Below are 26,725 nucleotides of genomic sequence, written 5' to 3'. Positions count from 1 at the left end.
CACTTACTTTTGGACCATCAGGACCATGTCCTCCAGCCATTCCTTTCTCACCAGGAAGTCCAGTTATTCCTGGTTCTCCTCTTTCCCCTGGATTTCCTCGTTCTCCCTACACAACACAGAAATGTCAAGCAGTCTCAGCGCTTGATCTGAAAATGGATTTAAATATGTTTCCAGAAATCTGAAAAGTGATTTCTGGGAAAAAATTTAGAAATGAGCAACGATTAAGATTCAGTTTTCTAATTTAGTGATAAGAAATGAACTTGAAGTAAGCATATGCTGGCTTCACAGCACAGACTGTTTCTCATCAGACCGATTTTCATCAAGTAAAAGAACTGCAATGATTAAAATACGGCCAAGTTTAAGATGAAAGATGGTTTTATAAACTGAAGCCAGTGGAAACACAGTTAATCAAAAAAAAAAAAAAAAAAAGAAGAAGAAGAAAATACTTACTCTAGGTCCTAATGGGCCAACTGCCCCAGGATCTCCAGGAACCCCCTGTAAAACACATTTTTTAAAATGAAAAACTTTAACTAAATTTTAGATATTTATTAGAAAGTTTTCCAGACCATATACCTTAATATACCATATACCATATTTTCTTCTAATACGTTATTGGACATCTGACTAAATTCATAATACTGAATAAAGAAAAATGTGTACACTTTTATAAATGAGGGGATATCATATATATTATATGGAAATACCCACATGATCTTTTTTTGGCAATGAGCACAGGCAAAATATTATCTCACAAAGATAGTGCATTACTTAGTGACAATTAAAGCTCAAGAACTTTAATTTCCTAAAGGAATGTGAAGAACTTTTAGCAGAGGAAAGTGAAATTAAAACTAATGAAGTACTGATCTTTTAAATAGAACCAATTTAATTCAATTTACTAAATATTTCTTGAACACAGAATATAGACAACACACTTTACTAGAAATTGTAAGTTCAAATTAATGCAGTCATGACTATGTTAAAAGTCTTAACTAAAAGGAAATTTGTCACTTAAAATTACAAGTACAATTTTGTATTATACTAATGATACAAATGTTATTTGTATTTAATACAAATAATAACTGTATCAAGTAGGCCTCCAGTTTTATCCCTTTAAATGTACTGTCTTCATTGTGGCATGATCTTCCTAAAGCCCAAATCTCATAGTATCTCTCTCTAATTAAAAGCCCTCCCTTAGCTTCCCATTACTCTAGTAAAAGAACAAATTAGACTCAAAACATTCCCTGTCATCTTCTAACCTCATCTTCACCCTCCTCAAGTTGTATACCATATTTCTGACTTACCAAAAATTTTCAGCGCCTAAATTTGATAAGCAAGCCTTTGCATTTGCTGTTCCCATTTCCTAGAATATTTTCTTACCTTCCTTCCTCCCGACTTACCATCATTCATCCTTCAGATTACATAAGAGATAATACTTTGTTGGGGAAACTTTTTCTAAACCTCAATGTCTGAACTAATTCATCTGCATCCTCTAGACTTATACATACACTGTGCCTCCATTACCACTGCACTTAAAACACGCTATTGTCATAACTGTCTTTCTATGCTCTCTGTCGCCTATTAAAATAAAAATTAGGGCAAGGTCCAATTCATCTTATTCAATTGGTTAAGGCCAAAGTTTAGTAGAGCTTAGCACAGAGTGCTCAGCAAATATTTGTTTAAAAGTTAAATGAATGAATAAATCACTCCAAGAAAAATAAATTACATAAACTCATATGTTGGTAAAATGATATAAATAAAATGGTAATTTTCTGTTCATAACTGTTTATGAAGTCTCCAATAAAACCCTATAGTTCCAATAAGACATGTTTAGTGATTAATAACACAATCCTATAAACACTAAATATCATATTGGCTGTGTGATTTTGGAAAAATTACTTAATATCTATGTGCCTCATTTTCCTCATCTATAAAATGAGCTACCCCACATCCAAAGTCAGGGGCGGTGGCAGGGAGGAGCTACCGCATGTCCAAAGTAAGGAGCAGTGGCTGCGCATTGCTGGAGCAGCCGTGAAGACATATCCCACGTCCAAGGTAAGAGAAACACAAGGAAGAGGGTAGGCGCTGAGAGAGGGCATCAGAGGGCAGACAGACTGAAACCACAGCCACAACCACCAATCTGATCACACAGACCACTGCTGTCTAACTCTGAAACGAAGCCATGCCATCTGGGGCCATCCAAGACAGAGGGGTCACGGTGGAGAGGTCTGATAGAACTGGAAAAGGGAATGGCAAACCACTTCAGTATTCCTGCCTTGACAACCCCATGAAGAGTATGAAAAGGCGAAAAGATAGGACACTGAAAGATGAACTCCCCAGGTCGGTAGGTGCCCAATATGCTACTGGAGATCAGTGGAGAACTAACTCCAGAAAGAATGAAGGGACGGATCCAAAGCAAAAACAATACCCAGTTGTGGAAGTAACTGGTGATAGAAGCAAGGTCTGATGCTGCAAAGAGCAATATTGCATAGGAACCTGGAATGCTAGGTCCATGAATCAAGGCAAATTGGAAGTGGTTTAACAGGAGATGGCAAGAGTGAACATCGACATTCTAGGAATTAGCAAACTAAGATGGACTGGAATGGGTGAATTTAACTCAGATGACCGTTATATCTACTACTGTGGGCACGAATCCCTTAGAAGAAATGGAGTAGCCATCACAGTCAACAAAAGAGTCCGAAATGCAGTACCTGGATGCAATCCCAAAAACGACAGAATGATCTCTGTTCGTTTCCAAGGCAAACCATTCAATATCACAGTAACCCAAGTCTATGCCCCAAGAGTAACGCTTCTATAAAGACCTACAAGACCTTCTAGAACTAACACCCAAAAAAGATGTCCTTTTCATTATAGAGGACTGGAATGCAAAAGTAGGAAGTCAAGAAACACCTGGAGTAGCAGGCAAATTTGGCCTTGGAGTACAGAATGAAGCAGGGCAAAGGCTAATAGAGTTTTGCTAAGAGAACGCACTGGTCATAGCAAACACTTGCTTCCAACAACAAAAGAGATGGCTCTGCACATGGACATCACCAGATGGTCAACACTGAAATCAGATTGATTATATTCTTTGCAGCCAAAGATGGAGAAGCTCTATACAGTCAGCAAAAACAAGACCAAGAGCTGACTGTGGCTCAGATCATGAACTCATTATTGCCAAATTCAGACATAAATTGAAAACGTAGGGAAAACCACTAGACCATTCAGGTATGACCTAAATCAAATCCCTTATGATTATACAGTGGAAGTGAGAAATAGATTTAACAGACTAGATCTGATAGAGTGCCTGATGAACTATGGACAGAGGTTCGTGACATTGTACAGGAGACAGGGCTCAAGACCATCCCCATGGAAAAGAAATGCAAAAAATCAAAATGGTTGTCTGAGGAGGCCTTACAAATAGCTGTGAAAAGAAGAGAAGCAAAAACCAAAGGAAAAAAGTTAAAATATATCCATTTGAGTGCAAAGTTCCAAAGAATAGCAAGGAGAGATAAGAAAGCCTTCCTCAGCGATCAATGCAAAGAAATAGAGGAAAACAATAGAATGAGAATGACTAGAGACCTCTTCAAGAAAACTAGAGATACCAAGGGAACATTTCATGCAAAGATGGGCTCAATAAAGGACAGAAATGGTATGGACCTAACAGAAGCAGAAGATATTAAGAAGAGGTAGCAAGAATACACAGAAGAACTGTACAAAAAAAGATCTTCATGACCCAGATAATCAAGATGGTGTGATCACTCACCTAGAGCCAGACATCCTGGAATGTGAAGTCAAGTGGGCCTTAGAAAGCATCACTACGAACGAAGCTAGTGGAGGTGATGGAATTCCAGTTGAGCTATTCCAAATCATAAAACATGATACCATGAAAGTGCTGCACTCAATATGCCAGCAAATTTGGAAAACTCAGCAGTGGCCACAGGACTGGAAAAGGTCAGTTTTCATTCTAAGCCCAAAGAAAGGCAATGCCAAAGAATGCTCAAACTACCGCACAATTGCACTCAAGGCAATGGCACCCCACTCCAGTACTCTTGCTTGGAAAATCCCATGGATGGAGGAGCCTGGTAGGCTCTAGTCCATGGGGTCGCTAAGAGTTGGGAACAACTGAGTGACTTCACTTTCACTTTTCACTTTCATGCATTGGAGAAGGAAATGGCAACCCACTCCAGTGTTTTTGCCTGGAGAATCCCAGGGACAGGGGAGCCTGGTGGGCTGCCGTCTATGGGGTCACGCAGAGTCGGACACGACTGAAGCGACTTGGCAGTAGCAGCACATGCTAGTAAAGTAAAGCTCAAAATTCTCCAAGCCAGGCTTCAGCAATATGTGAACCGTGATCTTCCAGATGGTCAAGCTGGTTTTAGAAAAGACAGAGGAACCAGAGATCAAATTGCCAACATCCACTGGATCATCAAAAAGGCAAGAGTTCCAGAGACACATCTATTTCTGCTTTATTGACTATGCCAAAGCCTTTGACTGTGTGGATCACAATAAACTGTGGAAAATTCTGAAAGAGATGGGAATACCAGACCACCTGACCTGCCTCTTGAGAAACTTGTCAGGAAGCAACAGTTAGAACTGGACATAGAACAACAGACTGGTTCCAAATAGGAAAAGGAGTACGTCAAGGCTGTATATTGTCACCCTGCTTAATTAACTTAATTAATGCAGAGTACATCATGAGAAATGCTGGGTTGGAGGAAGCACAAGATGGAATCAAGATCGCCGGGAGAAATATCAATCACCTCAGATATGTAGATGATACCACCCTTATGGCAGAAAGTGAAGAACTAAAGAGCCTCTTGATGAAAGTGAAAGAGGAGAGTGAAAAAGTTGGCTTAAAGTTCAACATTCAGAAAACTAAGATCATAGCATCCAGTCCCATCACTTCATGGGGAATAGATGGGGAAACAGTGGAAACAGTGGCTGACTTTTTTGGGGCTCCAAAATCACTGCAGGTGGTGATTGCAGCCATGAAATTAAAAGATGCTTGCTCCTTGGAAGGAAAGTTATGACCAAATGTAGACAGCATATTAAAAAGCAGAGACATTACTTTGCCAACAAAGGTCTATCTAGTCAAGGCTATTGCTTTTCCAGTAGTGATGTACAAATGTGAGAGTTGGAGTATAAATAAAGCTGAGTGCAGAAGAATTGATGCTTTTGAACTGTGGTGTTGGAGAAGACTCTTGAGAGTCCCTTGGACTACAAGGAGATCCAACCAGTCCATCCTAAAGGAGATCAGTCCTGGGTGTCCATTGGAAGGACTGATGTTGAAGCTGAAAGTCCAATACTTTGGACACCTGATGTGAAGAGCTGACTCATTTGAAAAGACCCTGATGTTGGGAAGGATTGAGGGCAGGAAGAGAAGGGGATAACAGAGGATGAAATGGTTGAATGGCATCACAGACTCAGTGGACATGAGTTTGGGTAAACTCCGGGAGTTGGTGACGGATAGGGAAGCCTGGCGTCTTGCTGTTCATGGGGTCACAAGAGTCGGAGACGGCTAAGTGACTGAACTGAAAATGGGCATTATAATAGTACCTAGTACATAAGAGTTATTTTGAGGATTAAAACAGATAATTAATTTCAACCAAAGCAGAACAAAGCCTGACAAATAGTAAGTGATATTATGTCAGAAATTTTTAGTATTACTACTCTTATTATTAAAAAACTTACCTGATCACCTGGCTTTCCACCTTCCCCAGGAGGCCCTGGAGGACCAGGAAGCCCCTAAAGTAAAAGTAAGAATATAAACCTGTGTCTCCATGGAAACTAATAGGCCACCAGTGTTAACACTTCACCCTTTACAATGTATGGAGCTCCCTTACTATTTTCAAGCAAATGATACTGTTTAAACAAAAGTTGAGCAAAACAAAACTAGAAACCTATACCCTCTAATACAACTAATCCTTTTGTGGGTGTAGATTTACATTTGCACACCACTTAGCAAAATGATAATGTAGCAATAGGTTCTTTATGTTTGTAAAGTATTTAATGGCTCTCAGAACAACATTTTAGGCTGATAGAATAAATATGGAAAGTTAGCCTGAAAATTTTTCCCCAAATGATGATCACCCAATGCTATTAAATATTCTACCAACATATTTAGATAAATCATGAAAATTTGTTCAACAATAAATTATGGCTGAGCCCCTTCACCTAAAAACTGTCACAGCATTGTTAATCTGCTATACCTCAATACAACATAAAAAGCTTAAAAGAAAAATTTTAGACACCAACACATTAAATAAGCCTTAATACAGTTAATTAAATCCTACTGAGATATCAAAAGCATTTTATAATTTTTAATTTGTTAAAAGGTTTGGATTTTGGTCAGTTTTTCAGGGGAAGTTTATTCCTGTTCTTTGAACAAAAATGTTTGATTTCATCTAAATGTCTATCCTGTTTACTAAAAGAGGAGTTGCTTCTTTGAAAATTACAGAATTTCACATCATTCAACTATATCCTTTTCATTAAAAAAGCATTTTATTAGGGGAAGAAGAAAGGGAAGACGGAGTCAGTGCATACCTGAAAGCCAGTGGGGCCTGGAGGACCCTGTTCTCCTCTCTCCCCGGCTAGACCCTGAGTCACAAAGGAAAGAAAACCATGAACACCAGGAGCCAGATCTACTCACTTCCCCTCTGCGTGAATGACCCAAGTATTCATATTTCTTTGCATTTCTTCCAATCACAAGTTTTTCACTTTAGCCAGATCATAAACTAGTCCTAAAAATCACCTAATGGTATTGTTTGAAGTCCTTGATGGTGAGAAAATACCTCCTAAAGCCAGCAAATAAACGGATAGAGTGTTCATTTTTTTATCCAAACATAAGTGCCTGGAGTCAACTGTAAAATTTGTGGGAAAACTGACTATTGGGCACAGACAAATTCATTACTTTTATATATCCAGTCTAATGTTTCCATTGTAGTTTCTCAGTGTCATAAGAAGTACTAATCAAACTTTCAAATTTAAAGTGCTATTTAAATTGCCCCAGTTCAAAACAAATAAACATGCCAAATATTTCTTATAAACACAACTTTAAACTCCTAGGATAAGAATAAACCTCAAGAGATATTATTCCTTTGAGGACTAATAAGTAGGAAACAATAAATTTATATAAGTTTATATTATATTATATAATTATAAGTTATATAATTATAACTTCTATCATAATTCATAATTATATATAACATAATGTATTATTATTCATAATTATCTTCCAGCTTAAATACATTTCTATAAGGTATAATATTAGAAAAACAGGCATAATTGAAGTTACATATTTTAAATAAAATACAGTATAAAATATTTGTCAGATACTATTTTCCTAGTTGCTATATTTTTCAACTGTGACAACATAGAGATGATGAGGTAGCTTTTGCCATTAGCATTCATAGAAGCTTAAAATAATAAGGCATGAGATTCCTGTTTATTTCAGCTATCAAAAGACATAACTGAAATTCTTTCACCTTGCACTTTCTTATTTGCTTCCCCTTGAAACTTATCCATATGTAAGGTCAAGTCTTACAGATAAGACAATCATTGAAAAATGTAATGTGAATATATTCTCAATAAAACTTACCGGGGGCCCCACAGGACCAGAAGGACCAACTTCGCCATCTTTTCCAGGAGCTCCCTAGCATCACAGAGAGATAATATATGAGGTGAGGCCATGAGAACCTGGATAATTCCATTTATTTTTTTCTTTAACAGAAAATGGATAGTTACCCTCTGCCCAGGAACACCAGCATTTCCTGCTTCTCCAGGTTTTCCAGGATCACCCTAGAGAATCAATACAAACTAACTTAAGTTTCAATCAGTTTGCTGATTGACAGTTGTTATGGCAAGTGAGGATTATGCTGAGATGGCACATTATACACAGTACTTACACTGCTACCTTTGGGGCCTGGAAGACCCATACTCCCAGGCTGCCCTCTGATTCCTATGGAGCCTGGAGGACCCGGCCTGCCGTCTTCTCCTGGAGCACCCTACAGAGTTGACAGGAGCAATGCAAGTTTCACATCAGTTCTCTATACACGTCACATCGCCCAAATTTCGTTTTCACACACTATAAAAGATATATAAGCTTTAAATTATGCTACATTTTTATGTTAGCGAATCAGAATAGTTGAGTATTAAAAAAAACTGCTGAGATATTTTAATATTTAGAACAGAGACTTAATTCTTATTCTATATACAAGTTTCATCTTTATATCTCTTTACACGCTCATATTAATAGGGGAAATCTTTCTCTTCTTTCATTTACTCTTATGTGTGGTAATTAAAACTCAGGACTTCTGTTTCATATATACAACACAAAGGAAGGGCCCAGAATATATGAGTTATCAAACTTTATACCTATTTATCTCTTAAATGTATAAGATTGGGAGGATATCAAGAAATGAGATTGTTACTAACAGACAAATTCTACCAATATTCATAAATACATCATTTCAACTTTTCCATTTATGTCAGAGAAGCAATCCCAATCTCCAACATTTATTTCAATGTGTGATCAATTTTTGGTCAATTTGAAAATGATCAGAGCCTTAGGATTTGCTTCCAGGAGGGGAGGGTGTATTTCAGACATGATCAGCACCCACATTATCAAAAACATTGTTATTGTTCAGCTGATAGGTCGTGTCTGACTCTTTGCAACCCCATAGACTGCAGTGCACCAGACTTCCCCATCCTTCCCTATCTCCCAAAGTTTGCTCAACATACATTAACCTTAACTAAGGCTCTTACCATTTAAGCTGCATGTCCATTGAGAAATATTAATGGTGGTGGACTTTTGTTTAAATCACTTACCAAAGGTCCAAGTTTTCCTTCAGGACCCTGGACACCAGGATTTCCTGTCAGACCCTAAAAATTAAAAGCAACTGTCAGTTTGCTGCTGACCTACCACTGAAGTAAAGTTTCTAAAGAGTAAAAATAGCACTGCATTTAAAAGATCCAGTCCTGTTTTGCAGTGCCCACTCCTGGGAGCCTTAGGCTCCTCTAGACAAACTCTGAGCTCCGTCATGGACTTCACCCAAACTGGCTTCAGAGGATTCAGGATAGACAGCACAAGGTTATAGGAGACTTTCACTCCTACCTCTAACACGGGTTTCAAGAAAAAGAACTTACATTGAGCCAAATGTTATCTTTCCAAGCAACTTTTGTATATTTTTTTCTCTTTATGGGGCATTGTTGACAACTGAATATAAGTATTTACATACTGTTCAAATGAATTTTCAAATGACATTTTGTTAAAATGAAATTTACCAGGAACACTCTCTGGTAAAAGTTAAATTGTTGTTTATCAGTGAATAAAGGAAAATTATAAAATTGATAAATTGGATTTTTTTTAATCAAGTGGTAGAGTTACTAATACATACCCCTTTGAATAAAGGAGATTAGAAGTTACTAGTTTTTTCCATACATGATAAAAATAACAAACAATTCATAAGGAATAAAGCCAAATCCATAAAAAAAAAAGTCCCAAGTTGTGAAATCAAGTTACTAAAAAATAAAACCTTAAAAAAAAAAAAAATGGATTCTCAGGAGCATATCCCTTAGGTTGATGTAGCAAAAAATTGCTGTGTTCTTACCCGAGCACCTGGAAGCCCAGGTTCACCTGGACGTCCTGGATCCCCCTGACCTCCTTTAGGTCCTGAAGAGCCAACAGGACCCCTCTCTCCTTGAGCGCCCTGTTTCAAAGCAAAGTAGAACACGTCAGGAAAAAAAGGAATACAGGCAAACAAAGGCAACTGTACGTAAAACCCTTATTTTATAAATCAAACCACTAGTATAAAGGAATTGGTCAAAGTGGGTACAAAGACCTCTTTGTAAACCATGTCACTTCACATTTTATTCACATTTGGATTCCTTGGAATAAAGGTTTTCCAACATTATTTAATGAGAGTTGTGTTTAAAGCCTCACTCCAATAACTTAGATTTAGAAACCCCAGAATTTTAAAAGAGTCTAAATTTCTAAAGAAAGGAAACAAACTATATCAGCTAAAGGAAAGATTTACGGTCTGTTCTTCTCAGGAACTTCCCTGAAAAGTTTGAAAAGCAAACTCCAGTATACCTCCAACTATCATCCTTCTCCCTGGAGGCCTCTATAATGAAGAAATTGCACAAGAGGGATCTGGCATTAGGTCTAATATCTGTGTTCAACTCTTTTCTAGATCTGGAACCCACGTGAGCCAAAGCTAGATAACCCCTCCGGACAATGGCATCTTTTGCAACAGCACCCACAAGAGTGTCAGCCTTGACAGGATAAACTTACCTTTGGTCCAGGTAAACCATCAGAGCCTGGAAAGCCACGATTGCCAGGAGCACCCTGCAGGTGACCAAAGTGTGATTCTCAATTGTGGGTGTTTATGTAACATCCGATGAATGGGTAATTTTTACTCTTAGTATTATAAGATTTTAGGAGCTATGATCAAGCCTACACAGCAATACATATGTCTAAGAAAAAGTAACCTGACTAAACAGAAAGAAACTTTAAATTTTGAAATATATACATATATATATATATATATATATATGTGTGTACTGAGCCAAAATTATTCAAATCAAGAAACATTCTAATGCTTCACTGTAAAATCAAACTTTGAGAAAAACTGATCCCTAGATACAGAGACAAGAAATGGTACCATGTTTGATAATCACAATGTCAGTGATTGCAGGCATTAGTATTGTCTTGGATATGAAACTGTTTACATTCTCTGAAGCTCTACACAAAAGTAAGGTGATATTGTTAATCTCCCTTGCAGACTGGTTTCATTATAGTCCAGTCACAACAATTTTTTATGATCGTTAAAGTCACTCAACCTTTTCAGGCTTCCTGGATTTGCATTTGTTGCTTGCTCTGCTGAAAATGTTCTTTCTTTCAAGTTTCTTGCTGGCTCATCCTTATCTTATAGATCTTATATAGATGCCAACCTTTCAAAGAATCTCATTTCCTAAACACCTAATCTAGTGACACATGACTGTCATACGGTTACTCTCTACCACATCACCCTGTTATTCTCTAAATGTAAAATGTGTGATTACACTGAGGAAATCAGAGTTGAAAGAGACACGTGTATCCCAGCATTCATCGCAACACTGTTTACAATAGCCAGGACATGGAAGCAACCTAGATGTCCATTGGCAGACAAGTGGATCACAAAGCTGTGGTACATACACACAATGGAGTATTACTCAGCCATTAAAAAGAACACATTTGAATCAGTTCTAATGAGGTGGATGAAACTGGAGCCTATTATACAGAGTGAAGTAAGTCAGAAAGAAAAACACCAATATAGTATACTAATGCATATATATGGAATTTAGAAAGATGGTAACAATGACCCTATATGTGAGACAGCAAAATGAATACAGATATAAAGAACAGACTTTTGGACTCTGTGGGAGAAGGCAAGGGTGGGATGATTTGAGAGAATAGCATTGAAACATGTATATTAACATATATGAAACAGATCACCAGTCCAAGTTCAATGCATGAGACAGGGTGCTCGGGGCCGGTGCACTGGGACAATCCAGAGGGGTGGGATGCAGAGGGAGGTGGGAGGGGGGTTTGGGACTGGGGACACATGTACACCCATGGCTGATTCATGTCAATCTATGACAAAAACCACCACAATATTATAATTAGCCTCCAATGAAAATAAATAATCTAAAAAAATTAAATGTGGGATTATATTTTTATTTATATGTTGACTTACTTAGTGCTTACCTCCCCATTAAACTATGGTTTACTAGCCCTTCATGGAGGCTGGGACCATAGCACTCTTGTTCACTGATGCGTCCCAAGCACCGTGTATCAAAATTGGCATGGAGCAGTTGTTCAATCAATATTATTGAATGAATGGCTATACACTGATTAGACAGCTGGCTCCCTTAATTCACAGGCAGCCATACTGAACTGTGTAATATACCTGCTAGCATTGCTCTTAACTGCCCTACTTTTCCTCAATTTCCCAAAAGTTCCTCGAGTAATCTCCCCACAACTATAAGAATTTATTTTGTTATTCAAATTTTACCCTTTCTCCCACTGGGCCCGGAGGACCAACTGTGCCCGGATCACCTCGGGGGCCTCGTTTGCCTTCTTCACCAGGTGGGCCGATTGGACCCTGGACACCATGTGGCCCCTATTGAAAACAGAAGGACAGGTAACAGATACAGCCATTTAGCAATCGAGTCACAGTCAAAGGAATCCAGTTAGTCACAAACTTTAAACTATATTAAGTGAACTGTTTCCATCAAAAAGTATAATTCTCTTTATCATCCTTTTAAATATTTGAGTATTTTGGGCTTACACTTTGGGATCACACTCATGTTCCCCTTATCACTGAAAAGAAAGAAAACCTTACCGGTTCCCCTTTTGGTCCAGCTTCTCCTTTGAAACCTGGGACTCCTGGATCACCCTAAAATAGGAACATAGAAAACTATAAGAACCAGGATATTTATCCAGCCCAACTTGCTTTCATTGTTGCAGTGAATGGGCTTTGACAATTTCTGCAGCAGAGTCTGTGCTGAATCAATAATACAGTAATTTTTTTAAATGTACACAAATCTTATAGAATGTGAGTGAAATGTTATAAAATCCAGTATAGTTAGGTAGCAATTTGTATATTTTACAGTGATCTTCAAGAGACTTACCCTTAAAGTCTTATTTTTAATCATGCATAGTAGGATGATTAGAATAATTCAATGCTTCTTCCAATTTGATAATAAAAATTAGAACTAACAATGACAACTTCAATAGGTATATCTATTTAGGGTCTATTTTAGGAAATAGATTTTGTTCATCCAAAACCAAAGTAATTTTATACATATGTAGTATTTATTAAGATTTGGCAACTTCAAATAGGGTATTTTATGTTTAGAGTATTCTAGGGTTTGGGGGCATGTATAGGATTTTGGTCTTTATATACCAAGTATACTTTAATTTGTGGGAACCAGATTGCTAAATTGAGAACATGATAAAATCAAATGTAAAATATCAGCAACATTTATGTTTTTATAAATTTGTCATCAGTATTTGAAAAGGACTTATCAGTGTAGCCAAATTACTTACAATAAGATCCAAAATATTTGTTTTAAGTAGTACTAGCAAAAGTTTTAATTTTTTTATATCAAGCTAAAAGATACATAATCACAACTTCTCAGTATGTATTTCTTAAGAACTAACCATACTACTTTACCAATAGATGAATACACAAATATAAAATATACAAATTTCTACAAAATATGGATATTCATTCCATATAAACCATATGTTGGAGGCACTCTTCAAGAACAAGCCTCAAGATATAGCTGTTGAACACATGTTAGCCACACTGTTATTTTAAGTCCCCATGAAACTTCCATATTTCCCCATATTGGCTTGCAAAATATTCTCATAATATTTATCATTCAACTATTTATAAAATTTTATGAGGTGGATCATAAAGTTATGACCCTACTATTTTAAATAAAAGAACACTAAAATTGAACAAAAGGCAGTAATTTTCCACTTTGAATTTAAACACATGAATTGTACATTAACATTTGGCTTCCACTTTACAAAAATTTCTATCTTCATTTGCCTCACTCAGATAAGTTAGACTATCTATGTTTCACTGTATTTCATAATCTATTATTGATACTGATATTTCTCTGGTGATATTAGATGTATTATACAGGGTGATAATTCTCTGAAGGACATTACCGGTTGGCCTCGAATTCCGGGAGGTCCAGTGCTACCCTGAGGTCCTGGAGATCCAGGGGGTCCTGCTAAGCCAGGAGGACCAGAAGTACCCGGAGAGCCCTATTGGAATGCAAGAGTAACAAGCAGAGATCTCAGCACAAGTCTATGGTCACTGTCCGAAGTTCACTGTGTCCCTGCGAACTTCCCGTGGCTTAAATGCAGTTAGTCACTCACCGTTGGGCCTTTGGCACCAGGCGTACCATCAGTTCCTACTGCACCCTAAAGGACACAGGAAAAGTTCACAAGATAGTAAGCCATGTGTTGGGAGTATTCAGATGTCCACCTACCTTCTAAAAGGAAGCAGAAAATTTTAACCAAAACAAAAAAGGATAAAGAAATCAACCATTGTATCATAAAAGTCACTTTTATGACTAATTCTCTTTTCCATAAAATAGATAAAATTTGCAGAGTTGACAAGGGAATTGTTTTTTTTTTTTTTCTCATGAGTTCTAACACTCAATCAGAATTGAAATAGAGTATATTAAGACAGATTGCCTTTGTTCTGATGTTATAGAGCATGTCCAACTTGGAGTGACAAGGGACTTACAGGAAGACCTTGGGAGCCAACAGGACCAGGGGGCCCGGTTTCCCCTCTTTGCCCTTGAGGACCTTCAGGGCCTCGCGCCCCAGTGGGACCTGCTTCTCCCTAAAGGCGTACAAGAGGGAAATGTTAATTTTAGAAAAACCTAAATGCGATGTGGTTCAAAGCTGACTGCTTATTTGGAGTTTTACATTTTACACCTAATCATTTAAAGAGGTCAAGTGCACAAAGCAGGTTCTTCAAGGGTGGGCATATTTTCCCCACCCTCGGGATGCACTGATACCTACAGCATGTTAGAGCAGAGGACCTGGGCAAGGTCACCTGATAACCTTGAAACACCCCAGTTTCCAACCCCAGATAGGAGTCCAGACAGTAAAAATACAGGATGCCTGGTTAAGTTTTAATTCAGATAAAACACAATGGGTCTCAGGGTCACTCTGTCCCACACAATGTCTGGAAAACACTTATACTAAAAATTTATTCTTTATTTATTTGAAATTCGAATTTGCCTGGGTTTCTGCATTTTATCCAAGATACTAAATACCTAATGTAGGTCAAATCCTAGAGGAACCTGGACCTGGAATTTTAGGACTAAAAATTCTAAGCTTAGGGGGGCTCATTGGTATCAATAAAACATAGAAAATTGAATCCTATTACCCTTCACTGAAATACAAAGAACTAGGTGTGAATGTTTATTTTTCATGCAGAGACCCTGGAAGGACATTATGGTTATAGCAGAACTGGACCGAAAAGAGACGGGGGGTGGGGGTTTTTGTGCTGGGGATGGGGAGTGGAAAACAATTTCTGAGAGAAACAGTTTCTCAAGGTGTTTAACTTTATTAAGCGGTTCTCAGTCGCCAACAGACAGTACTAGAAAAACCCAGGAGGAGAGGGAAGTGTCCAGAGTGAACCCTGATATAAACTACGACGGCGAGTGAAGTCTGAATCAGAAGCCACAGTAGGTGCAGAAACCACTTCCTGCCAAGTCAGGGTCCTGGGCTTTGTGGGTATTCTTTCTTGAATTCTCTATCCAGAGCTCAGTTTGGGGGTGGAGAGTCTCACAGTGACAGAGAGAAAGGGAAGGGATTTTGCATACTTTGATTGAGGTACACAGGGAGGCTGGGCGCTCCAAGGTCAAGAGTCAGGAGCAGAGTCAGGAGCAGAAGCCTTGGGACTTCAGGGAGCAGATACAGAGAGGAAGAGAGAGGGTCCTCCTCGGCTGAGCTCACAGTGAGTTCTCAGTCACAGGAGGGACTGTTTCCTGAACTGTCAGAGGGCACCATTTTAAAATAAAACAGCCACATCCCTGGCACAGAGTTTACAGTCAACGTTAGAGAGAGCCAGAAAAATAATTTGCCTTGATGACTCCCACATTTCAAACAGCACTTGAAATGTCAACCATAGACTGTTTGCTTGCTTGTTTCGAAGTTCAAATCCAGTTTGAGTGACCCCACTAACAAGAAGCACGAGCCTATCCTGAGGGCATCGTCTGCCTCAGGAGCTATGCTGTGTGTGCTAAGCCCAGTCATGTCCAACTCTTTGTGACCCCATGGGCTGTAGCCCACCAGGCTCCTCGGATTCTCCAAACAAGAATACTGGAGTGCACTGCCATTTCCTTCTCCACAGGATCTTCCTGACCCAGGAATCAAACCCCCGGCTCCTGTGGCTCCTGCATGGCAGGCGGTTTTACCGCTGAGCCAGTATTGTGTTTTTCAAAATTTGAAAGTGGTTTTCTGAGTTTACTCACTAATTTAGCTTATATAATCTTAATAACCTCTTACTGCAATCCTTGAATTTATCATCCAAAGTACTTGGGAGAAAGAACAAACTGTGACTCACTACAAATGTAAATCATCCCAGCAGAATATCTTAATCCATTCCCATGGGGAGAGACAAATAGCCTCCCTGCCCACTCCTTTAATGATTGTATAAGTTGAGGGTACAAGGGCAGGCGGGGAGGCAGATGTGAAGGACAATATTGCATGAGAGAACAGCCTTTTGACAACCCCTGATTTATTTTAACCTCCTATTGTTTAGAGCATTATGCTATTTATTACTGCCAGACACAGTATTCAAGAACACAGTTACAATTTGAATTGAAATTTTTCCTTGCAGCTGTTAAATTGTCTGGCTTTAGAGTCCTAGTGCCATCAGATTCTTTGATATTACAATTGTATGATTATAGGTAATTCTTTTTAAATTACTTATATAATAATATCATTTTTTTTCATTTTCTATTTTTTCCCTACCATAATGGACATTGAGAGCACTTCAGGCACTTTACTTAGTTAACAGCAACTTCCATACTCCTCAATGAATTAAATGACATTCTTTGGGGATTCATGTGCTTAAGAAGTAATTCATGTCATCAAGAGCTACATATATTAACATCTTACCTTCATTCCAGGATTTCCTGGAAAACCAGCAGAGCCAGGTATCCCAAGAGGACCCTATTAAAGAAACCAGCAAAGTGATGAGGCATGTATTTTAATCAATATTTTATCAACATGTAATCTTTTATCCTTTGAACATTCTGTACTTTGATATATAGGAATAATCTGCTTGGTATTTTAAAATCACAAGGATAATATTATAATTGTATTATAAGAACTTTGCAATATTGACATGAGACATTGGTAGAAGAGGTGTCCAGTGGTATTAAACATAACAGGATCTCCTAGTTGTACCATATGAGAGTAAGTCAGTCACAAGCACAAACTGTCTGGAACAATTGCCTCTTGAGAAATTACTTTCTTTGTGTTAACCAAGTAATAAGGATAGCTTTTAGAAAGTTACACACTATACCAAAACCTAGAATCCCACTTTATACAAATGATGCTTAAGAATCAGCTGTATAGAACAGTCTTATGGACTCTATGGGAGAGGGAGTGGGTGGGAAGATTTGGGAGAATGGCATTGAAACATGTAAAATATCATGTATGAAACGAGATGCCAGTCCAGGTTTGATGCACGATACTGGATGCTTGGGGCTAGTGCACTGGGACGACCCAGAGGGATGGTATGGGGAGGAAGGAGGGAGGAGGGTTCAGGATGGGGAACACATGTATACCTGTGGCAGATTCATTTTGATATTTGGCAAAACTAATACAATTATGTAAAATTTAAAAATAAAACAAAATTAAAAAAAAAAGAATCAGCTGGATACCTTTAGAGTGATTTTTTTCAGGCTAATGAAAAATGAACATGTGTCACTATACTACATTCGGAAAGGCATGAATAGAGTCTAAACCACTGATTTTAAAGCTGAATTTAAAGGAAATTAGTGTAGGTGAATTTCATTCTAGGTTATCCTGATTCTTCTTTGAGGACTGCATTTTAACGCCATCAAGTTTTGCATTAATAAAAGTCCTTTTAAGTTACACTGATTTTTCTTCCTATAGTTTGTTTCATTTTTGTGAGTAACGAGGGAGAAGAGCTCTTAAGGACAAATAACTTCAAATACAATTTACCCTCATCGAATTTCCCTGAGTTTACTGTGTTTTACATCAATCCATCCTGTGGACCACACTATACTCCTATTCTCTTCATATGCTCATCTTTCGAGACTAAGCTTAACAGTTGTTCCTCTTCAGGTCATCCCTGAGATCTTTGTCTCTCTACTGGTGTCAGTACAAGTAGGTCCCCATACTTCGTGTTGCTTTCCCTATTACAGCAGTTAGCAGTAGCATTATGCTACCGTATTAATTGATATATCTCTCTTCTTTGATAGGGAAATGTTCAAAAACAAGCACAGCGTATTCATTGTCTTGTTACTCCAAGCATCTGGGACACAGTAGGTGCTTCATACATGTTAATGAATGTACAAATGGAAGAAAGAGTGAATAAGTGAATGAATGAATGTGAAAGCAATACACTCACCATGGGCCCAGGTTTTCCAGGCATACCATGCGCACCTCGTTGTCCCTAAGTAGAAGAAGAGACAAGATCAGAGTGCATGTCTATAGCACTTGCTGACAAGTCATTCACTTCACAAAAATTTCCATGTTAAAAAATTGGAGAATGTCTATCAAGGTTAACTGACAACAACCTTAACTAGGTTAAGAGCAATAAAAATACACATTTATACAACATGGGTAAGGGAGCAATAGAACACATCTATCCAAGGACAAGAAATAAAAATCAAACTTGGAAATATAAAACTGTGTAAAATGATTTTGTTTTTACTTGAACATGTCACCTTCTATCAAACGAACTCAAAGACAGAGAAACTTTGAACACTGGGCTCTTCTTAATAGCTAGAATAATAATAATAATGTGTTTGGAGTAAAACAAAAAACTCAAGCTCACGTGCACATGTACTCACCCACAAAGGAAATTAAGTGATAGTAAATGCTGTGTATGTCACCCAGATCCCCCTTCAGCACAGAAGTAAGCATCCTATCACCCTTGGAAGTGTTATAAGCTGATGGCTCACCCTTGAGACCCTCCCCACAAACCGCTGCAAGATGGTAGCTATTCCAAGATTATGCCTGTGCCCTTCCATGGTCAATGCAGTGAAACAAAGGATTAGCCCCATTCAAAACAGTCTGAAGAGCCATTTCAGCTCCATAGTTCTCATGGAATGGAAGATTCATGGAGACTGAGGCCTCTGTTGCAAATGTAACACAGCTTTTAATTTCTCCTTGTAACAAGCCCTGCTCATTTCAGTAATTTCTTCATAGGTATAGTTTCTGAGTGCACTCCTCAATAAATTCCCTGCACACAAGTCTTTGCTTTGATGCCAGTTCCTTGGAAAACTGACTCATATACCACTGATGCCAGAGATAGTCAAGAAAGCAGATGCTAAAATGGAATTTTTAATCTGACTTCCACACCGGCCAGCTGGTGATAGATGGGGTATGGAATTCTCTTGGCATGCTGTAGTGATGCAGTGGTAAATATTGTTTCCAACGGTGAACTGAGATAGGGTACACATATAAGGGAATGGGGGCTTCCCAGGTGGCACTAGTGGTAAATACCCTGCCTGCCAACATGGGAGATGTAAGAGACAGGTTCGATCCCTAGGTTGTGAAGATCCCCTAGAGGAGGGCATGGCTACCCACTCTAATATTCTTGCCTGGAGAATCCCGTGGACAGAGGAGCCTGTTGCGCTACAGTTCATGGGGTCACACAGAGTTGGATACAACGGGATTGGGGGCAGGAGGAGAAGGGGACAACAGAGAATGAGATGGCTGGATGGCATCACTGACTCGATGGACGTGAGTCTCAGTGAACTCCGGGAGTTGGTGATGGACAGGCAGGCCTGGCGTGCTGCGATTCATGGGGTTGCAAAGAGTCAGACACGACTGAGCGACTGATCTGATCTGATCTGATCTGAAGCAACTTAGCAGGCACAGAAGGGAATGGGCTATGGGTGCAATAGCTCAGGCATTTGAGAAGGTTTAGAAGGCAATGGCACCCCACTCCAGTACTCTTGCCTGGAGAATCCCATGGACGGAGGAGCCTGGTGGGCTGCAGTGCATGGGGTTGCTAGGAGTCAGACACGACTGAGCGACCTCACTTTCACTTTTCACTTTCATGCATTGGAGAAGGAAATGGCAACCCACTCCAGTGTTCTTGCCTGGAGAATCCCAGGGACGGGGGAGCCTGGAGGGCTGCTGTCTATGGGGTCGCGCAGAGTCGGACACGACTGAAGTGATTTAGCAGCAGCAGCAGCAGAGGATGTAACTATTGTAAAGTTAATGGAATTCTATGGATCTTGTTGAGTGAATCCATTGGAGAAAGATGTTGTAAGGCTGATAGTAATTAATCATCAATGTAAACCTCCTTAGCAGCATTTAAAACTATTATTATCTTCTACAGCTAGAGGGAAGAAAAAGTTGAAGATCAGCTCAGGATTTAATGCTAAAGGTTTAAGTACTCTTGAAAAGGTTGAATTCCAAAACATGGAAATTCTACTATGCCATGGTCAAGGATGGAACGATGAGCACTGAAATTTGGCACTGGGATATGTTAAGAACTTTGAAAGCTCAGGGACCCTGAAGCCTCTGGGCCTACAGAAATGATCCTTTCCCATTAACAATTTATACTTCCCTCTTGCTTAAAGGTGATACAGAGCCCTCTACTTTACCAGACCATATATGCTTCCACCACCACTGCCTGCTTCTCCCCTGGCCACTAGGCCAAGAACTAGTCACAAAATAGCTTGGCTGAAGGAACGCTGTTTCTGATAAAAGAAAGAATAGATCCTTTACCAAAAACACTGTAAGTTCTATACCTCATGTAGAGGCAGGATTCAGGAAAGAACACATGGGAATAGGTCCTAAAGGTACGGGATTGAGAGGGACAGGGTATGAAACTGGAGAATTTTAGTGATTTGGAAGCACTGTACCATAATATATATTTAACACCCGGATAAAAACTCTGGGAAACAGTATTAACAGGGAAAATAGCTTTTGGAAACTTGGAAAGAGCAATGGCCCACACTAAGTGAGGTAGAAATGCCAGAGCTGCCTGGGCAGACAGTAGAATAAGGCAGAGAAGTGAACACAGTAGATTGGATATAATATATATGGCTGGATAAAGTAAGAGCTGGTTATGGCTGACTTTATTTTTCTGGGCTCCAGAATCACTGCAGATGGTGACTGCAGCCATGAAATTAAAAGACGCTTGCTCCTTGGAAGGAAAGTTATGACCAACCTAGACAGCATATTAAAAAGCAGAGACATTACTTTGCCAACAAAGGTCTGTCTAGTCAAGGCTATGGTTTTCCCAGTAGTCATGGATGGATGTGAGAGTTGGACTATAAGTAAAGCTGAGTGCAGAAGAATTGATGCTTTTGAACTGTGGTGTTAGAGAAGACTCTTGAGAGTCCCTTGGACTGCAAGGAGATCCAACCAGTCCATCCTAAAGGAGACCAGTCCTGGGTGTTCTTTGGAAGGACTGATGTTGAAGCTGAAACTCCAGTACTTTGGCCACCTCATGCAAAGAGTTGACTCATTGGAAAAGACCCTGATGCTGGGAAAGATTGAGGTCAGAAGGAGAAGGGGACGACAGAAGAGGAGATGGCTGGATTGCATCACTGACTCAATAGACATGAGTTTGGGTAAACTCCAGGAGTTGATAATGGACAGGGAGGCCTGGCGTGCTGCAGTTCATGGGGTGGCAAAGAGTCGGACACAACTGAGCAACTGAACTGAACTGATATTCTACAATATTCTCTACATTTCCAGGGGACACTCTGCCTATAAGTGATAAGGAATGGTCTAGTGAGAGGGTGTCACTTGTTCTGAACCAAGGCCCTGACTTCAGTACCACTGAGAAGCTCTAAAGTGGTTGTCTTCTGTGGGATCATAGTAGGGGATGTGATAAAACTGGGACTCTTAATTCTAAAGGAGATGATAAGATATTAAAATAAGAAAGGTCAGATGGCAGTCCTTAATTGTCAAAAAAAAAGTGGGTTTAATGTAATGAACTGCAAGTTTGAAATATTAGCAAGTACAGCCTGACTTCCAGAGAGCTGTGAAGAGAATGAATAAAATAACTGCCCCTGCCCCAGGTTTAAGGTAGATGGGCAGAGAGCAAGGGTATTTCTCAATATGTACGATTAAAGGGTTTCCTAGGTGGTACTAGTGGTAAAGAACCTGCCAGGCAATGCAGGAGACATAAGAGATGTGAGTTTGATCCCTGGGTTGGGAAGATCCCGTGGAGAAGGGCATGGTAACCAACTCCAATATTCATGCCTGGAGAATCCCGTGGTGGACAGAGGAGCCTGACGGACCATGGTCCATAGGGTCTCGAAGAGCATGATGTGAAGTGACTGAGCAATTTAGCTGCTGCTGCTAAGTCACTTCAGTCATGTCTGACTCTGTGCGACCCCATAGATAGCAGCCCACCAGGCTCCCCCGTCCCTGGGATTCTCCACGCAAGAACACAGGAGTGGGTTGCCATTTCCCTCTCCAATGCATGAAAGTGAAAAGTGAAAGTGAAGTCGCTCAGTCGTGTCTGACTCTTAGTGACCCCCTGGACTGCAGCCCACCAGGCTCCTCCACCCATGGGATTTTCCAGGAAAGAATACTGGAGTGGGATGCCATTGCCTTCTCCAAAGCAATTTAGCAGGTACAATTAAAATCAATCAAGGGAAAATGATCAAGAGACTCTAATCTTTTAAAGGGTTTATTCATAGTATCACCTTTTAGGATTGTGAGGAACAGGAGATAAAGAGATTTAGAACACTTGGTAAATAATAAGTAATAACAGTTTCTTAATTTCTTTATTAAAAAAGTAGGCAATGAACATACTTTGGTTATGTAAGATGGTAACATTAACAGAAAGTAGGTAAAGTATACCTGTGAACTCTCTATTCTATCTTTTCAACTTTCCTGTAAACTTAACTTTGTTTCAAAAAGAAAAGTATAAAAATTACAAAGTAAGCAAAGTAAAGTTTGTTCTCCTTTAAAAGGCATATTCAACAAAGTATTTGAAAGAGCTGAAATACACATACTTACAGGAGCACCCTGTGGTCCAAGCCTTCCTCTCTCTCCTGGCATTCCTCTTGGGCCCTATAGATGAGAGAGAGAACATCTCTTGAAACATCTTACTTGAATCTGAGAGTACTTTGATTTCACTTCTCAAATCAATCATTAATATAACCACTACTCATTATAATTGGCCCAAATAGATTTCACTTAATCTAGCATTAATGTCCTAAATCTATAATAATCCTGATTTGGTCCCTGGATACAAAAAAAGAAAAGTGCATTCAACAATTAAGAAAAACAATGTAATGCAGGAAGCCTTTTCTATTTGAAGGGGCAGTTCTTATAGGATGCTTGCCTTTCAGCTGATAATAAAGAATTATTTCACCAGCTAACATATGCTCTCTATGTCTTTTTCTCCATTTAAATATTCTCTTAGCATAAGCTAAAAAGCAAAGAAATAACAATGAATTAAATTGATACGTACCATCGGACCCATGGCACCCATTGGACCAGTAGGGCCAGCTTCACCCTAAAGCAAAAGTGAGATCACGTTACAATACAGGAAGCCTACAATTGATATTCACAATATTCTCTTCCAAGTGTGTTATTTAAAAGGCTTATTTTCAAAGTGAGCATTTGAAAGGCACACTTTGAATAAAGGGCCTCAAAACTATGCTGTATCACCTGTTCTCAAAATACAATGGAAATCTAGTGTCTACAGAAATAAGCCTAAAATCAAACTGGGAATTTAAGCAAGACTTATGGAACTATCTTCTTTTCACTTTCATTTTCATTATACCTAGCCACATTAATTGAATTTTAATACAAGTGCTTAGTCTATGTCTGACAATAAAAGTAAAATTTTACAAAACTAAAATTGACTATAATATTCCTTTAAGATCTCTTGTAGGAAGCTTAGAAATGACAAATTTAAATCCAAATGCTTTTTCACACATGTGTCTCATTGTACTTTCCATTAAAAAGTCATCTGCACTTCTTGGATGTTCTCTTTCCTTCTAGAAGCATAAATAAATTTGGGGAAGAAACAATGGCCAAAAAGCCCTAAAATTAAAAGGGTACTAAAATAATGGGACCAATGAACCATCTAAACCTCTCTGATATTCTTAAAGAAAAATTAAGAGTGAATGTGTTTTAGAGGGTGGACTCATAGCACATCTTTATATAAAGATAACACTCATCTTACATCGGTAGAAACCAAATGGCATGGTAGGGGTTTCTAGTGGCAAAGTAAGGTCGTACCATGTATCTTCTTAAATCTACCACTCATCCATGACTATGCCAAAGCCTTTGACTGTGTGGATCACAATAAACTGTGGGAAATTCTGAAAGAGATGGGAATACCAGACCACCTGACCTGCCTCTTGAGAAATCCATGTGCAGGTCAGGAAGCAACAGTTAGAACTGGACATGGAACAACACACTGGTTCCAAATAGGAAAAGGAGTACGTCAAGGCTGTATATTGTCACCCTGCTTATTTAACTTCTATGCAGAGTACATCATGAGAAACGCTGGACTGGAAGAAGCACAAGCTGGAATCAAGATTGCCGGGAGAAATATCAATCACCTCAGATATGCAGATGACACCACCCTTATGGCAGAAAGTGAAGAGAAACTAAAAAGCCTCTTAATGAAGGTGAAAGAGGAGAGTGAAAAAGTTGGCTTAAAGCTCAACATTCAGAAAACGAAGATCATGGCATCTGGTCCCATCACTTCATGGGAAATAGATGGGGAAACAGTGGAAACAGTGTCAGACTTTATTTTTCTGGGCTCCAAAATCACTGCAGATGGTGATTGCAGCCACGAAATTAAAAGACACTTACTCCTTGGAAGAAAAGTATGACCAACCTAGATAGCATATTCAAAAGCAGAGACATTACTTTGTCAACAAAGGTCCGTCTAGTCAAGGCTATGGTTTTTCCTGTGGTCATGAATGGATGTGAGAGTTGGACTGTGAAGAAAAGTGAGTGCCGAAGAATTGATGCTTTTGAACTGTAGTGTTGGAGAAGACCCTTGAGAGTCCCTTGGACTGCAAGGAGATCCAACCAGTCCATTCTGAAGGAGATCAGCCCTGGGATTTCTTTGGAAGGAATGATGCTAAAGCTGAAACTCCAGTACTTTGGCCACCTCATGCGAAGAGTTGACTCATTGGAAAAGACTCTGATGCTGGAAGGGATTGGGAGCAAGAGGAGAAGGGGACGACAGAGGATGGGATGGCTGGATGGCATCACTGACTCGATGGACCTGAGTCTGAGTGAACTCTGGGAGTTAGTGATGGACAGGGAGTCCTGGCATGCTGCAAATCATGGGGTCGCAAAGAGTCGGACATGTCTGAGCAACTGAACTGAACTGAACTGAAGTATTCATTCTTTATACTACTCTTTCCTCTAGAACTATTTAAGGGGGACTTGAAAAAATTTTAGACTTGAAGCAGAACAGAAATTCTGTAGTGAGGTTGTATTGAGATATTATTCAGTTACCTTGGAACCAGTTGCTCCAACTTCACCTTTAGGGCCTTCAAGACCTTTGTGTCCCTGAGAAGAAAAATATAAATTTGTATTTAACAGCTTTTTTGAGCCTCAGGCATGTAAAAGAAGAACCAAAAACAAGTTCACAGGAAGTGCCTTATGAAAATAGATTGCAAATGTAAAGTCGTTATTCAAAATGTTCCCAAATTCTCATCTCTTTTTTTGAAAGTCGTCTATTCAATGAAAATTAAAGTAGGGTTTCCCCTCTTTAAATAACATTTTCAATTTGCAGTGGGCTCATCTTTCAAATTTTTGTGACTTCATAGAAATTTAATGAATAGAAACGGAAAAATGTATGGTGGCCTTAGGGGAAACAAATGGTTATAGAATTTAGTTATAAAATATGGTTCACATCCAGGAGTGATTTTAAAAATACTTAATAACTAGTACAGCACACGCATTCTAATCATAAGCTCAAACACTCAAAACAGAGGCCAGCCAATGTACACTGAGTGAATATCAACTATGCTTTTAGATAGAGGTGTAGTTTCTATGTAAGTATGTACGTAGCTAATAGTTGCATATTCATTATCTTGAGTTAAAGACAGAAGCATTCTACAGCCTTCTGTGTCTGAGTTGGACCTGAGTTGACTAGGCCCCTGTGATGCAGTGCACTTTATGGTATTAGGTAAATATTCCACTACGTAGTAGTTGCCTGTTTTCTTAAATAAATCTCATTAGACTGAAGCTGAGAGTCATGGACATTTCCCATTTATCACTACTTTCTTATTCATAGTGCAGTATTCAGCACACTGTAAGAACTCAAAATACATTTGTTTATCGAATCAAATGAAATTCAAAGGAAATGTAAAAATGCATTGTGATTTTGGTAACTGACATCTACTGTAACCATAGCCAGTTAAGGGCAATTGACAAATGAAATTGTGAAGATTTTGAAGGTAATGCTCCCCAGACCTTACTCCATAAGCCAGGGTATCTAAAAGGATTACAGAGGATTGAACTTACTCGGTGACCCTTCAGGCCTGGAAGACCAGGAGCCCCAGGAAATCCTCGAGCTCCCTGTGCGGGGAAAAAGAGATAAGGCATTTCAGAGTCATTAACTGCATAAGGCACTTTTTTTTCCCAAAAAAGATTTTTGGTACATAGTTTTTTTTTTGCCAACAAACCTAAGAAGAAAAAGGCGAAATATATTTTTATATGTCAAAATATGTCTAGGTTATCAAAAAATTAGCAATGCAAATGGAAACAAGTCTTACACAGAGACATGGATTAATTCCAGGTGTTGATTTGATGACATTTTTAAATTTTCAAATGATATTGCTGTGTTATAATTAGTAAAGAATAAACAATAAGAAAATAAGCCTTAATCTACATTCTCTGTGTCTAAATCAAGTAAAAATAAATAAATAAATAAATCAAGTAGGTCAAGGTATAGGAAAAATAATCAGGAAACTTAAGGAAAATTATGCTTCTCTT

At 38.8% G+C, this 26,725-nt stretch overlaps 1 protein-coding gene across 1 annotated transcript in view; it reads right to left on the bottom strand.

Annotated features, from left to right (window-relative positions):
* The window catches only part of COL5A2 (collagen type V alpha 2 chain), a 159,757-nt gene that overhangs the window by 27,226 nt on the left and 105,806 nt on the right, over window positions 1–26,725 (bottom strand). Inside the window, exons 13-33 of the mRNA XM_070802450.1 lie at window positions 26,255–26,308; window positions 25,241–25,294; window positions 23,226–23,270; window positions 22,769–22,822; window positions 18,180–18,224; window positions 16,697–16,750; window positions 14,307–14,405; window positions 13,934–13,978; window positions 13,721–13,819; window positions 12,381–12,434; window positions 12,051–12,158; window positions 10,289–10,342; window positions 9,606–9,704; window positions 8,824–8,877; window positions 7,902–8,000; window positions 7,741–7,794; window positions 7,595–7,648; window positions 6,541–6,594; window positions 5,689–5,742; window positions 451–495; window positions 8–106 (exon numbers count right to left, since the gene is read on the bottom strand). Of these exons, the coding sequence (XP_070658551.1) occupies window positions 8–106; window positions 451–495; window positions 5,689–5,742; window positions 6,541–6,594; window positions 7,595–7,648; window positions 7,741–7,794; window positions 7,902–8,000; window positions 8,824–8,877; window positions 9,606–9,704; window positions 10,289–10,342; window positions 12,051–12,158; window positions 12,381–12,434; window positions 13,721–13,819; window positions 13,934–13,978; window positions 14,307–14,405; window positions 16,697–16,750; window positions 18,180–18,224; window positions 22,769–22,822; window positions 23,226–23,270; window positions 25,241–25,294; window positions 26,255–26,308 (1,377 nt within the window). The remainder of the gene's footprint in view (window positions 1–7; window positions 107–450; window positions 496–5,688; window positions 5,743–6,540; window positions 6,595–7,594; window positions 7,649–7,740; window positions 7,795–7,901; window positions 8,001–8,823; window positions 8,878–9,605; window positions 9,705–10,288; window positions 10,343–12,050; window positions 12,159–12,380; window positions 12,435–13,720; window positions 13,820–13,933; window positions 13,979–14,306; window positions 14,406–16,696; window positions 16,751–18,179; window positions 18,225–22,768; window positions 22,823–23,225; window positions 23,271–25,240; window positions 25,295–26,254; window positions 26,309–26,725) is intronic.

Source organism: Bos indicus, chromosome 2 (assembly GCF_029378745.1).
Source record: "Bos indicus isolate NIAB-ARS_2022 breed Sahiwal x Tharparkar chromosome 2, NIAB-ARS_B.indTharparkar_mat_pri_1.0, whole genome shotgun sequence".
In the NCBI taxonomy this organism is placed as follows: Eukaryota; Metazoa; Chordata; class Mammalia; order Artiodactyla; family Bovidae; genus Bos; species Bos indicus.
Note: the sequence above shows the minus strand (reverse complement) of the source record. Positions and strands in the feature narration are given on the sequence as shown.